Source organism: Larimichthys crocea, unplaced genomic scaffold (genome assembly GCF_000972845.2).
Source record: "Larimichthys crocea isolate SSNF unplaced genomic scaffold, L_crocea_2.0 scaffold661, whole genome shotgun sequence".
Lineage (NCBI taxonomy): Eukaryota > Metazoa > Chordata > Actinopteri > Sciaenidae > Larimichthys > Larimichthys crocea.
The window spans coordinates 102,849-118,252 of NW_020858706.1; the positions used below are offsets into that span (position 1 = coordinate 102,849).

A 15,404-nucleotide genomic window follows, 5' to 3' on the forward strand; every position below is an offset into this window, starting at 1 on the left:
TATCTTAAAACTTGGTAGGTGTGTTCATATAGACTTCCTGAGTAAAAGTGATCAAAAAGATGAATTTTGAGGAAACGGTGTGGGTCCATAAAAAGATTCAAAGAAGAAATCGTCGGGAAGCACCTTCTCAGAGCTGTCTGAAACTTCTTGTGGTTATTAAGACCGATATTATAAAGACCGATATTATGCACATTTTGACATGCACACATGTGCGAAGGCCCGACCATCGCTGCTTGCAGCTTTAATTTATTATTATTATTGTTATTATTATTAATATTGTTTCCAGTGACCCTATCATTTAACAGAAAAATACATCATACAAACAGCACCAGGACTAAATGACAATAAGAGCAACTTTTGCAGCCTTGTGACAATTTCAGTGTGATGGGGAGCTTGCACTTTTCTGTCATCTTTACATACTGTTAATAATCAAAGTGAAGCTCTGACACTTTACATTTGTTCTATATTTTATAATATACAATTTCAGCATTGAGTCACATGATTTTGTACCGTCAAACTAACCAGAAAACTTCTGATTATCATTAGAAAGTTTCAGGGCGTTCCTGTAACCATGGTAACTCACAGTGCCAGAGGGGAGGGAGAGATGCTGAATGAAGCAGTTTACACAGATACACTGCAGACAAGTCCAGACACACAACAGGAGACTCTCTGTGTCAGACGAGTTCTCACATGTTGACTAAACTTTAATTGAGTCTCAAAATGACATCACAGCTCTATGACACAGTCACTACGAGTCCATGCTGCTAAGCAGCTAAACTTTAGTGCCGCTCTGTGTTTAGATCCTGCCCTGTGTGGGTCACTATACTGTCATTGGTCTGGAGCGCACACTGTAAACGATACCATTGGCTGTAGAGTGTGACGATCTGCAATAAAAATCAGCCATCAGCGACACTTTTTTGTTGTCCAATCTAGATTAATCTCATAAGTCCCCTCTGTGAAGTCTAAATGGCGGAAATCGGGTAACGAGGCTGTTTTAAAAATGTAAGGAGTAGAAAGTACAGATAATTGTGTGAAAATGTAAGGAGTAGAAGTAAAAAGTCGGCTAAAAAATAATTACTCCAGTGAAGTATACCCAGTAGTCGAGTTGTAAAATGAAACCAGGGGGGATGGTGAAATTTTTAATTTATGTGACATATTTTCCAGCAGGGGGGTCGGGGGGTCCTCCCCCAGAAAATTTTGTATTTCTTAGATGCAATTTCCTGCATTCTAGTCAATTTTAGGGTGACTTACTAGACATGGCAAATCCTAAATCATAAAAAAAAAAAAAAACACACACACACTTTAAGGAGGAGGAAAGCAGACTTCAAGTTTTAAGACGACGCGATGTTTGAAACAAGCGGTATTAAAGAATACGAAGCAGCAGGTAGCAGCTAGCGGTGCTGCTAAGGCCAACACAACACAGAGTGTGGATGATTGACACCTGTCACCTGTCCACCAATCAGAGTCAGGAGAATCTATTAGTACCGCCCACATTCACCTTTGACCCACCAATGACGATCCAGAATGAAGTAAACCCAAAGGTAGGATACCGCAGCAGGAGGTCTCACTTCACTGTCAAAGCCTCTTTGTCTTTATGTAACAACCAGGAGCTTCGTGATTGATTCAAACTAAAGCAGAGACATAGCAGGAGACACTAGCAGCGTTTCTTCGCTGAAATAGAACTTTTGACACGAAACAGCAAATATAAGACATACTGTGTCATTTTGTGGATTTTTTTTGCTACTCTTTCTGGGCTAGCTGGCCGAGTTTTCATCGCACAGTGATGAGACACATATCTTTGTAAGATATATTTTTATTTTTTCCCCCGCCGCGTCTCCCCTGAAGTCTTCTGGCGCCCCCCCAAGGGAGGCACGCCTCACACTTTGAAAACCGCTGACATAGGTAATAGACTGATTATCATAAAGCCCCCCTAAATGTCGAATGGTAATTCTATTTCCAGTGTTTCCATATAAGTAATTTTCACATGCATTGATGAAATGCCATAAGGGATGGAAGAAGGGATGACCATTTTAGAAGAGGGATGATTTTGACCATTTTTCCCCCAGGGGGGATGCCATCCCCCCCCCATCCCCCCTCAACTCGAGTACTGAGTATACCCAAAAATTCTACTTAAGTAAGGTCACAAAGTATTTGTACTTCTTACTTCTTACCTTTCTACTTGACACCTCTGATTGGGTGTAATCGGCATAACAATGACAATGAATCGAGTAATTCCTAATAATATTTCTTAAAGGAAGCATATATAAACTGAATAGAAGTGGTCCTAGCACAGAACCTTGTGGAACTCTGTGACAAACTTTGGTATGCATGGAGGATTCATCATTGACGTGAACAAACTGAGATCGATCTAAAAACTGTCCCGATAATAAAGACAGATTAATCGTATCCAATAAAGAAGGGCTAACAAAAGGTAAAACATCCTTGAGCAGCCTTGTTGGGATGGGATCTAAGAGACTGTTTGAGTGCTTAGATGGAGAAATTATTAAAGTTATTTGATGAAGGTCGATGGGAGAAAAGCAGTCTAAATACATAACAGGTTTTACAGCTGTTTCCAAACTTGCTGCTAAATACATAACAGGTTTTACAGCTGTTTCCAAACTTGCTGTGTAAGAAGGCAGATCAGTGCTTGTTGAGGGCAAGAGGTGATGGATTTTATCTCCAATAGTTAAAAATTTTTCATCAAAGAAGCTCATAAAGTCATTACTACTTAGACCTAAAGGAATAGATGGCTCAATAGAGCTGTAGCTCTCTATTAGCCTGGCTACAGTGCTTAAGAGAAACCTGGGGTTGTTCTTATTCTCCTCTATTAATGAAGAGTAGTAGGCTGCTCTGGCATTACGGAGAGCCTTCCTGTATGTTTTAAGATTATCTTGCAAGATTCTTCTAGTTTAGTGGCACGCCATTTGCGTTCAGATTTACGTGCCTCTTGCTTTAATTTACGAGTCTGCTGGCTATACCATGGTGCTAACCTCCTTTGTTTAATTGTCTTCTTTTTCAGAGGTGCAATAGAGTCTAGAGTTGTCCGTAATGAGCCTGTAGTACTATCAACAAGATGATCTATTTGTGAGGGGCTAAAGGAAGCAGACAGCAGTCCTCTGCTACATTGAGACATGGCATTGAATTCAATACTGAATTAATCGCTTTCTTAAACATCTCACGTAGGAGTTTCTGCCAAAAGGCATATAGTCCAGTAATGTAATGAAATGTTTTCCAGTTTTTATGATGAATTCCTCTTCTGTTTATTTTATCTTTAAAATAATATTGGTGGACGGGGGACAGACACAGTCTCTGTACTAAAGGACTGGGTGGGCAACTGCTCTAATGGAAGCGCAGAGATGCATGTAAGACTGCAGCTCTGCTTCCTGGTCTCAACTCTGAGTTGTCACAGTTTTGGTCAACTAATAAACTTGGCCATATTTCTAGATATGAGAGCTGCTCCATCCAAAGTGGGATGGGTGCTGTCTCTCTTAATCAGACCAGGTTTTCCCCACAAAGGTGTCCAATTATCTATGAAGCCCACATTGTTTGCTGGACACCACCTTGACAGCCAGCGGTGGCTTGGCGTAACTGGGTGTCATTACCACCATTGTGAATAACAATCTTATTATATCTACATTTATCCTTAGCCAGAAGTTTTAAATTAGACTAGATGTCGCCTGCTCTGGCCCCTGGGATGTGTTTAACTACGGCCCCTAGTGTCTCTAACTTCACGTTTCTCAAAATGGAGCTGCCAATGACCAGAGTTGGAATCTCAGCAGGTGTGTCGCTGAGCGGGGAAAATCTAGAGCGGTTGCTGGTGTACTGCAGACTTCAGTTTGGGGCTATGCCTCTTTCGGACAGTCACCCAGCCTCCCTGCTGCTCGGGGACTGCCGGGGGACAGCCAGCTGAAGCTACCTTCGGTGGTACCGCACTGGCTACAGGGGACTGGCTACTGACTATCTGAGCTACTGACCATTCGGTGGTGCGATAGACTGAGCCTCGCCTCCAAAGCTACAAGTAAACTACATTTATTACAAGTACCGTTATCGCTAAAAGAGGATTCGGAGTAGCTAAGCATGTGGCACACCGGGCAGGAGAGAGCAGTGGAGGAGAGAGCAGAGAGAAGCCATTGCTATAGCTAGGCTAGTTAATGTGACTAGCAGAAACTGGTAAACCTATTGGATTTAAAGTGTTACTAAAGTTAAGAGACCTGTTGCACAAAATGAACAAGTCTAAGGATATTTTAGAGATATGTATATAATCGCTGATGATGAAAAATAAAAACAAAAATCTGGTTAGGTGAGCAGAGCAGAAAGCACCATGGCAGTAACACTGATAATTGGAAGTGACTACACTTACCGTACTACGTCAGCATCAAGCAACTCACTTGCCAGATTTGGTAAATGGTAAAAAATAATTAAACACATCATTATTGTCCGGAGCTAATGATGGAAGAAGCTAAGATCTGAGGCACTTGTATCCTCATCATCTCTGTTGAGAGTTGCATATGCGCAGAATAAAAATAGCGGTGCATAAAGACAGAGCTAATTATGTGAACCAGAAGCAAACATTCATTCACAATAAATCATCTGTATTGTGTGGTATCAAATTAGAATAAGGCATTTCCAAAAAAAAAAAAAGTTGTAAAATGGATTGTATTGTTTATTACAATTGTTTATTATCTTCTTTCGTTAAAGTTTCTACACCTTCCTCAGGTAACTCCGATGGGGAGCTTTTGGCCAAATTTTGCGGGCAGACCATCCCCAGAATTCCCATTGTGGTCTTTACCCCAGAGCTGTGGGTCCATTTCCAGACTGACGCTTCTCAGGGAGACCTGGGTTTTAAGGCCAAGTACTTGTTTTCTGGTAAGACACTGCTGGTTTTGTGCCACCTGGTATACTTAGTGTAAAGATAAGATGAGATAGTATTTGTCCAATATAACAGTCATAATGTTACCATCACAGCCCTAACATGAATCATTCTCTCTTTGCAGAGTGTGGAGGCTTGCAGACAGGTGAGGGAGGTGTGCTATCCAGTCCTAACTACCCCAACATCTACCCCAGCCCAAGTCGCTGTGCTTGGCTACTAGAAGCACTAGTGGGCCACACTATTACAGTGAGTCTGTGCCATGGCCTGGTGCAATGACTGAACTCACACATACTGTCTGCAGTGTTTTAACCATTGTTGTCATATTTACTTCTATTATGATACCCATGATACATTCATACACTAATGGCATTAGCTGCCATGCAAGATATTAACTGCATCAGTTTTAGGAGTTCCCCACACTGATGGCACAATTTGGGGTTTAGTATTGCCCAAGGATACTTTGACATGTAGACTGGAGGAGGAGGGGATGAGCTGCCGATTGTCCTGAGCCACAGCCGTAAAGATAATACAAGGTGCCATTATACATGTCAAAAGCAAGGGCAAAATTTCTGATTGGCTGGAGTGAATCTCCCTAAGTTGGCCTTGGACTTTGTAAATAGATTTTATGAATAAGTGGACTATGCCATACATTTCAATTCCTGGGAGAAAGAATTAGAAACATTGTCCTATTGGCAGTTTGATTCCCTGCAGTCTGCATGTCAAAGTGTTCTTGGGTATATTGAACCCCAAATTGCTTCCAAAATTGCATCTTTGTGTGAATGTGTATGAATGGTTAGCTCCTCAAACTGATGAGCAGTTGGCACCTTACATGGCAGCCAATTCCATCAGTGTATGAATGTGTGTGAATGAATGATATAATTGCTGGACACCACCTCGACAGCCAGCGGTGAAATGACAACACGTGGGTATCCATGTCATCGGTGGTCACATTGGATAGGGGTCCAGAGAAAACTACGGAGTCCGACATCGTTTTGGCATATGCACACACAGATGAAAGTGGTTATGCTAACTGACTACAACATGGGATACCGGAGTTCAAATCCCGGTCGGGACAAACATCATCCAGTAAGGGTCCTTGGGCAAGACCCCTCATGATATATCAGCCTACCTCAGGGATGAGTGAACAGAGTCATACCGGCTCAGACGTCGCCCAGGTCAACAAGGTCTGCGTCAGTTGCTAGGGGACCAGGGCAGACTGATGAGAAATGGGCTACTGGAACAAAACACAGATGGACGAGGGCAGAAAATACGGAGTTGCTGGAATGCTACTATAGAAGCAATCCCAGAGAGAGGGGATACATGCAGGGAATGTGGGACCATTGGATACTTCGAAACCCACAATCAAGACTAACAAAGAAACAGCTATTAGCCCAGTGTTCCAACATCCGTAATCGAAATCTACTAAACCTAAATGCTACGGCAAGGGGGAGCCAGGATGACAGGTCAGCGGGGAGTGTCATCATCTTCCCCACAACCAGATTGGGTACCAAGCCCCAACAGCTACCAACAGCCTCAACACAAGAGCTGCTGACCTGAGAAGGAAGATCGTGACCCAACTGGAAACCTGGAGCCGCCGACCAATACTGAAGCTGAATTGCCAAGTACCTTCAGAAGATCTACTACTGGATGTGAATGCTGCTCTGAAGACAATCTCCACAAGAACCATTACTGAGACCAACAAGCTGATACACAGTATGGCAACAGTAATCATGGAGATGCTTAGATACAAGGTGGGCTCGGGACATAACAAACAGTACTCACCATGGAAGAGATGATTAGAGGCCAAGATTAAGGCAGCACAGAGAATTGGCAGTAACCCGAAGGGAGCCAAGCACCAGCTACTGGTTGATAGAACAGTCGCCCAAGACTGTAAGAAGAGACAGACCAACCTGTGCACTGCCTGGATTGACTACAAGAACACATGGATACTGGAATGTCTGGAACTGTATAAGATCAACAGGAACCTAATGGAACACAATGGAAATGTGGAAGACAACCCTAGAGCCAATTCAACATCAACCGTAGAGTGGCCAAGTCAACATCAAGTGCGGCATATACCAAGGAGATCCACTATCACCACTGCTGTTCTGCATAGGCCTGAACCCCCTCAGTGAGATCATCACAAAGAGCGGTTATGGGTACCGATTCTGTAGTGGGGCAACAATCAGCCACCTGCTCTACATGGATTACCGTGAGGAACCCTCTGTTAGTCGAGAGCAGCACTTGTAGCGGCAGGAACCTGGGGAGGAAAGAAAGGAGAAGGAGGATTAGTGTGGGTCTTTGATAGGCGGGAGAGGCTGGCCAACACTCATGTGCCAGGCTATGGGACAGGACGGCCAGATGGTCCTCCACCAGGGTGATGGCAACGTCTAGGTCCGCCGGGTGGTGGCAGCGCACCCAGTACAAGGTGGCAGCTGGGAGTCCCTCCACAAACTTCTCCAACAGCAGTTTGACCCTCGCCAGCAGAATCCCCGGGCTGCAGCCACCTAGTTGCCGCGTCTTTCAACTGCTGGGCAAAAACAAATGGCAGATCAGCGGGTCCCACCTTGGTTCCCCAGAACTTGCGGCGATGGTCTTCTGAGGAGAAACCCAGTCGATCGAGGATTGCCCTTTTGATGTCGCCGTACTGTCTTCGGGAGGGGGCAGGCAGGCCGAGCGCTGCAGTTTGCACATCAATTGGAGAAGCAGTAGGATACATGTGTGTCAATCACTCTCACCTGGCGCTGCTCTCCTGAGCCCTCTCCACACCTCTCTCCTGCAACCGATGCACCACACCCCCTCCACAAGGGGTTCAGGGCTAAGCTACTCCCACACCTAGGCCAGTCTGACCACATCTCCCTGCTTTTGGTCCCAGCATACAACCCCCTCAGAAAAAGTGCTCCTACCACAACACTGGGATATTTTTGAACATCATGACCTGGAGGAATACATATCAGCTGTCCTGTGCTATATCAAGCATGCGTAGACACTGTCACTGTGGACAAGCACATCCAGGTGTATCCCAACCAGAAGCCCTGGATGACGAGAGAAGCCCAGGGCCTGCTCAGGGACAGAAACACTATTTTCAGGTCTAGTGATGAGGCAAAATACAGTGCTGCCAGAGCCGACCTGAAGAGAGGCCAAGGCTGCTTACAAGAGAAAGATTGAGGACTACCTGAACAGCAACAACTCAAAGCAGGTGTGGCAGGGTGTCCATCACATCACCAGCTACAAACCCGGAGGATCTGAGGTGGTTGGTGATGCTTCGCTGGCAGAGGAACACTGACATCCTGTCTACCAGCCCTCAGCAGCCACACCCTCACTGTGGAGGAGTACGAGGTGAGGTGCACACTGAGGGCGGTCAACATGAGGAAAGCTGCAGGGCACTCAGTGTTTTGAGAAATTGGTCAGTAAGCACATCACTGCTCACCTTTCACCCACCTTTGATGTACACCAGTTGTACGACAATAATCTGGTGCTCAATGCCAATAAAACCGGAGCGCTAACACCAGAGAACTCATGAAGAGAGCACAGCAGAAACTCTACTTCCTGAGGATCCTCAGAAAGAACCACAGCTCCCAAAAGCTGCTTGTGTCCTTCTACCAGTACGCCATAGAGAGCATCCTGATCTACTGCATTTGTGTATGGTTTGCCAGCTGCATGGCTGCAGAAAGGAAAGTGTCCCAGAACTTTACAATTCCCGCTGCTTCTAAAGAGCCCAGACCATTATCAAGGACTCATCTTACCCTGGCCATATCGTAATCGAACTGTTGCCCTCGGGCAAGTGTTACAGGACAATGAAAACACATACAAACAAACTAAAAAGCAGTCTTTATGCAAAGGCTATCACAGCTTTAAATGATCACATGAAGTAATTCATGAAATGATGTATGTATGTGGAAGTGGATGTATGCACTATTTAGGGCCCGAGCACACGGTGCGAGGCCCTATTGAATTTCGTATGTTTATTATTATTATTATTATTATTATTATTATTATTATTTTTATTATTATTATTATTTTTTTTTTATTATTATTATTTTTATTTATTTATTTATTATTATTTATTATTGGAACTGTGGAAACTGGGGGCGTGGCGCTCTATGAAAATCGTCATTTTTGCTGTTCTGGGCTGGTTGACAAGGGGTCATGTTTGAACAGCCATTTTTGGTGTTTCGGCCTGGTTGAGAAGGGGTCATGTTTGAACGAACTCCTCTTAGGGATTTTATACAATTCACTTCAAACTTGGTAGGTGTGTTCACATAGACTTCCTGAGTAAAAGTTATCAAAATTATGAATTTTGGGGAAACTGTGTGGGTGTGACGATGCATAAAAAAATTCAAAGAAGTAATCGGCAGGAAGCACCTTCTCAGAGCTGTCTGAAACTTCTTGCGATTATCAAGGTTATGTTATGCACATTTTGACATGCGCACATTTTGACGTGCGCACATGTGCGAGGGCCCGACCATCGCTGCTTGCAGCTTTAATGTTTTATTTATCTTTTATACAGTTTTCTACATAGTACATGTTTGTTTTGTACTCCTGCACTGACTATTGCACTTAGATTTCATTATACATTGCATAATAACAAATAAAGATATTCTATTCTATTCTATTCTATTCTATTCTATGGTAGTGATGGCAAAAAAGTGATAGCTCACCATCAGAGTTATTTAATCCTGGTGCTGTTTGTATGATGTCTTCTGGTTTTTGGTATAGACACTTTTGGTATAGGATTTTTGTGTTTTGACCTAGATCGTACTATGAAGGCATTGAATATGAACAGTTTGTAAGGGTTGATCCATGCAAACGAAATATACTCTAAAAAGCAATGAGGTCTTGTGTGAAGTATGTATCAAAGGGAGAGCAAGAAAGGAGGTGAACCATCACTCTCTGATAAGTCTCATTGGATTAATAAAGCTATAACAAACTCCACCGCTTGGTAAAGATTTGTGGAGCTTTAATAGATATGTAATATGCTCCCTTAGATAGAGAACCCATACCTTCTGGATCCATGTGTTATATGTAACTTATAGTTATGTACTTTAGGACTGCTGTGAGTAATATATTTAAAAGGTATTTCTTGGCCCTTACATTCAGACTTTTAGGCATTACTCCCAATAAAGCCACAGTAGGATCTTGAATACTTCAAGATGTTGGAAAACCTCTTTAAGGTATCATCATAGCTCTCTCCAGAATTTCTTTAATTTGGGACAAAACCACTATGTATGGGTGTGATTGGCAGTGTGTGTTCCACAATTCCTTCAGCATGAATTCAATGTGGTAGGCCCATTCTGGATACTATTTCTGGTGTTCTAAAAAAAATCAAATTTATTTTCCATTGAAATACCCTTCAATAAGATTTGTACCCAGGTGTGACTCACTGCACACCTCCTCTCAGGCATTATGTGATTTAGCCATGTTTATTTTTTTAAGTTTAACTTCCGTTCCTCATCAGATAAATGGGTTTCCTGCAGGAATGCTATCTGACAGTTGTCTTGTTATAGCTGGTGTAGGATTTTCTTTCTTTTGACAGGATTATGAAGACCCCGAATGCTTTAGCTCATGATCTTTAGTGTGACCATTGTTTATTTTATAGCTGTGTGAAACTCCTTGTCCTTTTCCATACATGAGATGTAGAGTCTAGCTGGATAAAGCAGACCATTGATTGAATGACTTTATAATGACAACAAACAAACAAAATTAAAACAAAATAAAAAAAGTGACACAAGCAAATACAGCATATTTGTACCATATGCAATTGAAGAGATCTATTTTTCCTAGCATTATGTTGTAGCTTGATGATGCACACATATTGCCCTTGTCACTCAGCCATTGTTTTTTCTAGGCTGGGTGTGGGGGGTTTGCAATTCAAATGCAGATTTGCACTTAGTCTACTTACCTTGTTAAAATGCCCTTTGTTCCCACTACCCTTTGCTGCAGCTAACTTTCAGTTACTTCAACCTGGAACCCCACTCTAGTTGTGGTTGGGACTCCGTCACCATCTTCAATGGAGGATCCCCTGGCTCCCCTGTTATTGGACAGTACTGTGGGACCACTTCCCCAGGAATCATCCAGTCAGGATCAAGCAAGCTTGCTGTAGTCTTCCTGGCTGACCATAGTGTGTCAAGAGGAGGTTTTATGGCCTCATGGTCTGCTGATTCTTCAGGTAAGTGTACACTAGTTTTAAAAAAATGCTGTAGGTCTCCTTCAGCATTGTAGGCTGGATTGTGTTGAAGGCACTGGAGAAATCCAAATGATTAGGGATGTAATGATACACTCAACTCACGACTCGATTCGAGTCACGATTTTTTGTTCACGATACGATTTTTTCACGATTTTTTTAAAATCAAAATGAGCTACAGACAAATTATGACAAAATAAAATAATCTTTTTATTTGTAGGAAAAAATCTAACACAGTTTGTGTTCTTATAAAAAGTGCAACTTACATCTTAAACAACAAAATACATGACAAATATCTGTTTCTTTGGAAACAATCTCACAGTAAACTGCTGTTAACTGGTGTGATGTGCAGTTTTCGCTCACGAGGGGGCGTAACGTTACTTTGCTTCTCACTGTGGTGGTGGTTGATATGCTGCTGCATGTTGCTCGTGTTGCTATATGTTGCAGTCTCTTGCAGTATTTCCATGCTGTTTTGGTTTTGTCTGTCCATTTCTCACAGTTGTTTGTGTATATATGGAATCCAAAAAGCCGCCACACAGGTGATTTCAAAATGCTCGGTGCATCCTCTATTTCAAAGCTATTTTCTACCATCGCCATGTCGGACTCAGATTTAGAAGCTGCCAACATGAAATAAACAAAGTGAGAACACACACACACAGGTAGATTATCAGAGTTTAGTCCATGAATCCACCTGGCTAGTCTCTGCTTCTGCGGACATTTGAGGCTGTCTGTGGAGGTTTGACCGATCTGAGTGTCTGATTGGTTTGTGTAGTGTGACGTGGGGCTCCGTTTTCCCAAAAGTTGAATCTGGGTCAACTTCTGTCCCGGACGCCGGCGATGATTTTTGTGGCATGGCGTGGAAACGCAAGTCCCCCCTGACATGAATTGAAAAACATCGCCGGCGTCCCTGTCCCTGTCCCTGAACGCGCACTAACCATCCTGGTGATCACAGGCTGCTTCTGAACAATGGGTGTGTATCTGGAGGTGAGAAGTACCAGATTGTGATCGGATCTGCCAAGGGGGGGGGAAGGACAGTGAAGTTGTATGCTTCCTTAACATTAGCATACATTAAGTCCAAGGTTTTATTGTCTCTTGTGGGGCAGGTCACAAACTGTTGAAAGCTTGGTAGTGTAGCAGAGAGAGTGGTGTGGTTGAAATCTCCGGAAATGGCCATGAATGCATTTGGATGGTCCATTTGCAGTCTGGCTTTGACTGAGGTGATGATGTCACACGTGGCAACAACAACAACAATCTAGCAACAGAGATATTTTCAGTGTTTTCAGTCCTTCATTCATGTTAGTTGTGTGATCATTAAAACATGCACATCATTTTGTTTTCTGCCAGGCTGTGGAGGGGTCATCCATGCTGATACAGGAACAATCAAGTCTCCAAACTATCCCCAGAACTTCCCACCCAATGTGGAGTGTTCCTGGCAGATCATTGCCCATGAGGGAAACCACCTTGAGATGAACTTTAACAGTGATTTCCAGATTCCAGACAACACTGGTACCTGCCAAAGCAGCTATATTAAGGTGCCAGCAGTTACAGCAGACATGTTCAAATGCTATGGAGTTTCTTTATGACAGTCACACTAGCTGGTTACTGTTGCTGTGCCACTACACTTAGCCCAACACAGTAACAATTCTGGAGTGGTTGGGTTCCTTCCAGGACAGGAACTTAAAATGTTGAAAAATGAATGCAAAAACAACCTCATAGAGGCAATCTGCACAGTCTTTTAGCAGTCTGCCTTGATCTTCCTCAACTGGTCAGCTGTTATGGGGAGACTGGTGAGGTTAGCTTAAAATAATAATGTAGATTGCCCAGTTGGAGGTTTTATGCCAAATGATGCCACTGCGTTTTGAGATTTGACCACAGCAACACAACAAAAACTCAATAAAAAACAATGGTTACTGTTATAATTAATTACATTTTCCCCGAATTGCCCACTGTCTAAGATTTAGGACATTCTGTTAGCTTAAATGGAATACAATAGGTTTCATTCGGTTTCACTGTGTTTTCATTACGTTAGAATGAACCCTCCCTCTACAGAGGGAGTATTGCCCTGCCATGTTTCTGCTATGTTTTTACTAATGAAGAACAGACAAACCACTGTCTCTAGATAGGACCATTTACTGTATGTATTTGTGTATATATGTATTTTTAAAACAATATTCCATTTGACAACAATTTTTTCAATCAGAATACATTTTCATGCAGGTGTGGTCAGGTCAAATCCAAAATGCAGAGGCTCTGATGTTAGCAGACTGTGGCTCAGTGGCCCCAGGCCCCATCATTGCTCCATATAACATCATCACAAGCCGATTTCAGAGCACTGAAGTCCAGGGAAGAGGTTTCTCAGCCTCCTTCAGCACAAGTAAGAACCATGCACCAAAGTCAGTTTGGTCTTAAAATCAAGTTGTCTGATTGATTGAAAACATAGGAGCCTGGGATGTTAGGTAGATTTGTTTGTTCATAATCATCCTTAATTCATCACCTTTTGTCATGAAATGCTGACAGTCTAATGTTGCTCAATGCTATTCTTTAGGGTGTGGTGCAAACTTCACAGTTTCCAGCGGCCGTGTGGTTTCTCCAAATTATCCAGCCAACTACCCAGACTATTCCAACTGCAACTACACCATAGATGTTGGAGACCAGACTGTGGTTGTCCTCACCTTTCAGGTCTTTCAAATGGAAGGCAAGTGTAGAAGAATCACACCTGTCTTAATTTCTCAAATAACAGTCAGTTATTTGTTGAGTATGTGGTTTGTCTGTCTGTTGTTTAGAACACTCTACCTGTCAGTATGATGGGCTGAAGATATATAACCTGGCTACTGGTGGCCCTGCTATTGCTACTCTGTGTGGTACCAGTGTCCCAGGGCCTTTTTCTACCTTTGGCCCTATGTTGATTCACTTCTACTCTGACTCTGTGATCACCGACAGTGGCTTCATGGCAGAATACAGAGCTATTCGTAAGTATAGAAGAGGATGTAACATTTTTATACTTTAATGAGCTATAAAAAACTGAGCGTTGGACAAAAGCATCAAATTAAGTTAAACAGTGTCAAATGAATAAAATTAAATTTATTTCACATATAATAAAAAATACATTCTTGGCAGAGAGTCTCAGAAATTAGAGGACAGAAGAATACATTGTCATTCTGTTACAGAGAAGGTTAATCAAAATAATTACTGAGAAAATTGTAGAAAAAGAAGAGAAAGAAACGAATTCAGTCTTGTTTTTGCTTTTTGTTCCTTTAAATGAGGAGACGTGGCCTAAAGAGTTTTACTGTACACAGGGTTGAGGTAAACAAGCATAAAAAAACTCATCCCAGCCCTTACCGCATATAGCAAAAACAGGTACCAATGTTGCTGTTGCCTAAAATAGCTAGCTTCAGCCTATCATAGCATATATTGAGCTCTATTCCACTACACCTATTTTACAGCATTTATCCAACACAAGTAACAAAGTAAGGCTGAAGTTGTATTTACTCTAGATAGTAGCATATTTATTCATATATCTGTACTTGTAAACTGGTACATTTAATGATTAATGATTTAATGATGACTATTTCTGTCTGTCTGTCTGCCTACCTGCATCTACAGCATGTGGCGGTTTCTTCAACAGCACTATGGGTACCGTGAGCAGTCCTGCACTCTCCATGACCAACTATCACCACAACATTAACTGTACCTACCATATTATAGTCCAAGCAGACAGAGTGGTGGATCTCAAGTAAGGCTACACTGGCTGACACCAGTAACTGCATTAATTTAACTGCAAGATTAGAATATGGAAATTAAAGGAGCTTAAATATTGGCATATTTATTCATCTTCAACTCAACATTTCACACTAGTATCCACACATTATAGTAATATAATAAGTTGCTCCCGAAGGCAGTGCCATCTGTGTGTGAATGCATATAAATGCATATTAATCTAAAATTGATGAGCAGTTGGCACCTTGCATGGCAGCTAATGCCATCAGTGTATGAATGTGTGTAAATGGGTAAATGAGATATGTAGTGTAAGAGCGCTTTGAGTGGTCGGAAGACTAGAAATGTGTCCTTGTTTGTACTTGGGCCCAGTAACCTGTAACTGTGGATGAGGATGTTGCTTGAGGATAAATGGTAAATGGACTGTACTTATATAGCACTTCTCTAGACCACTCAAGGCACTTTTACAACTCAAATCTCATGCACGCACATACACACACACACACAGAGTCATTGATATGTTCTCTGTCCATAGTCCACAGAGGCTACTTATAAGATCAATGATGATCTGAGGGAAAAAAAGTGTGGGCTGATTTTTATTGACAGATTGTCACGCTCTACAGCTAATGGTATTGT

General features: G+C 42.4%; 1 protein-coding gene across 1 annotated transcript in view; it reads left to right on the plus strand.

Annotated features, from left to right (window-relative positions):
• Positions 1 to 15,404, plus strand: part of cubn (cubilin (intrinsic factor-cobalamin receptor)) — a gene marked incomplete at its 5' end in the record, with an annotated part of 123,921 nt that overhangs the window by 87,506 nt on the left and 21,011 nt on the right. The window contains 8 exons of the mRNA XM_027276879.1: positions 4,717 to 4,866; positions 4,995 to 5,116; positions 10,814 to 11,039; positions 12,399 to 12,586; positions 13,272 to 13,428; positions 13,600 to 13,749; positions 13,838 to 14,023; positions 14,658 to 14,787. Coding sequence (XP_027132680.1) covers positions 4,717 to 4,866; positions 4,995 to 5,116; positions 10,814 to 11,039; positions 12,399 to 12,586; positions 13,272 to 13,428; positions 13,600 to 13,749; positions 13,838 to 14,023; positions 14,658 to 14,787 — 1,309 coding nt within the window. The remainder of the gene's footprint in view (positions 1 to 4,716; positions 4,867 to 4,994; positions 5,117 to 10,813; positions 11,040 to 12,398; positions 12,587 to 13,271; positions 13,429 to 13,599; positions 13,750 to 13,837; positions 14,024 to 14,657; positions 14,788 to 15,404) is intronic.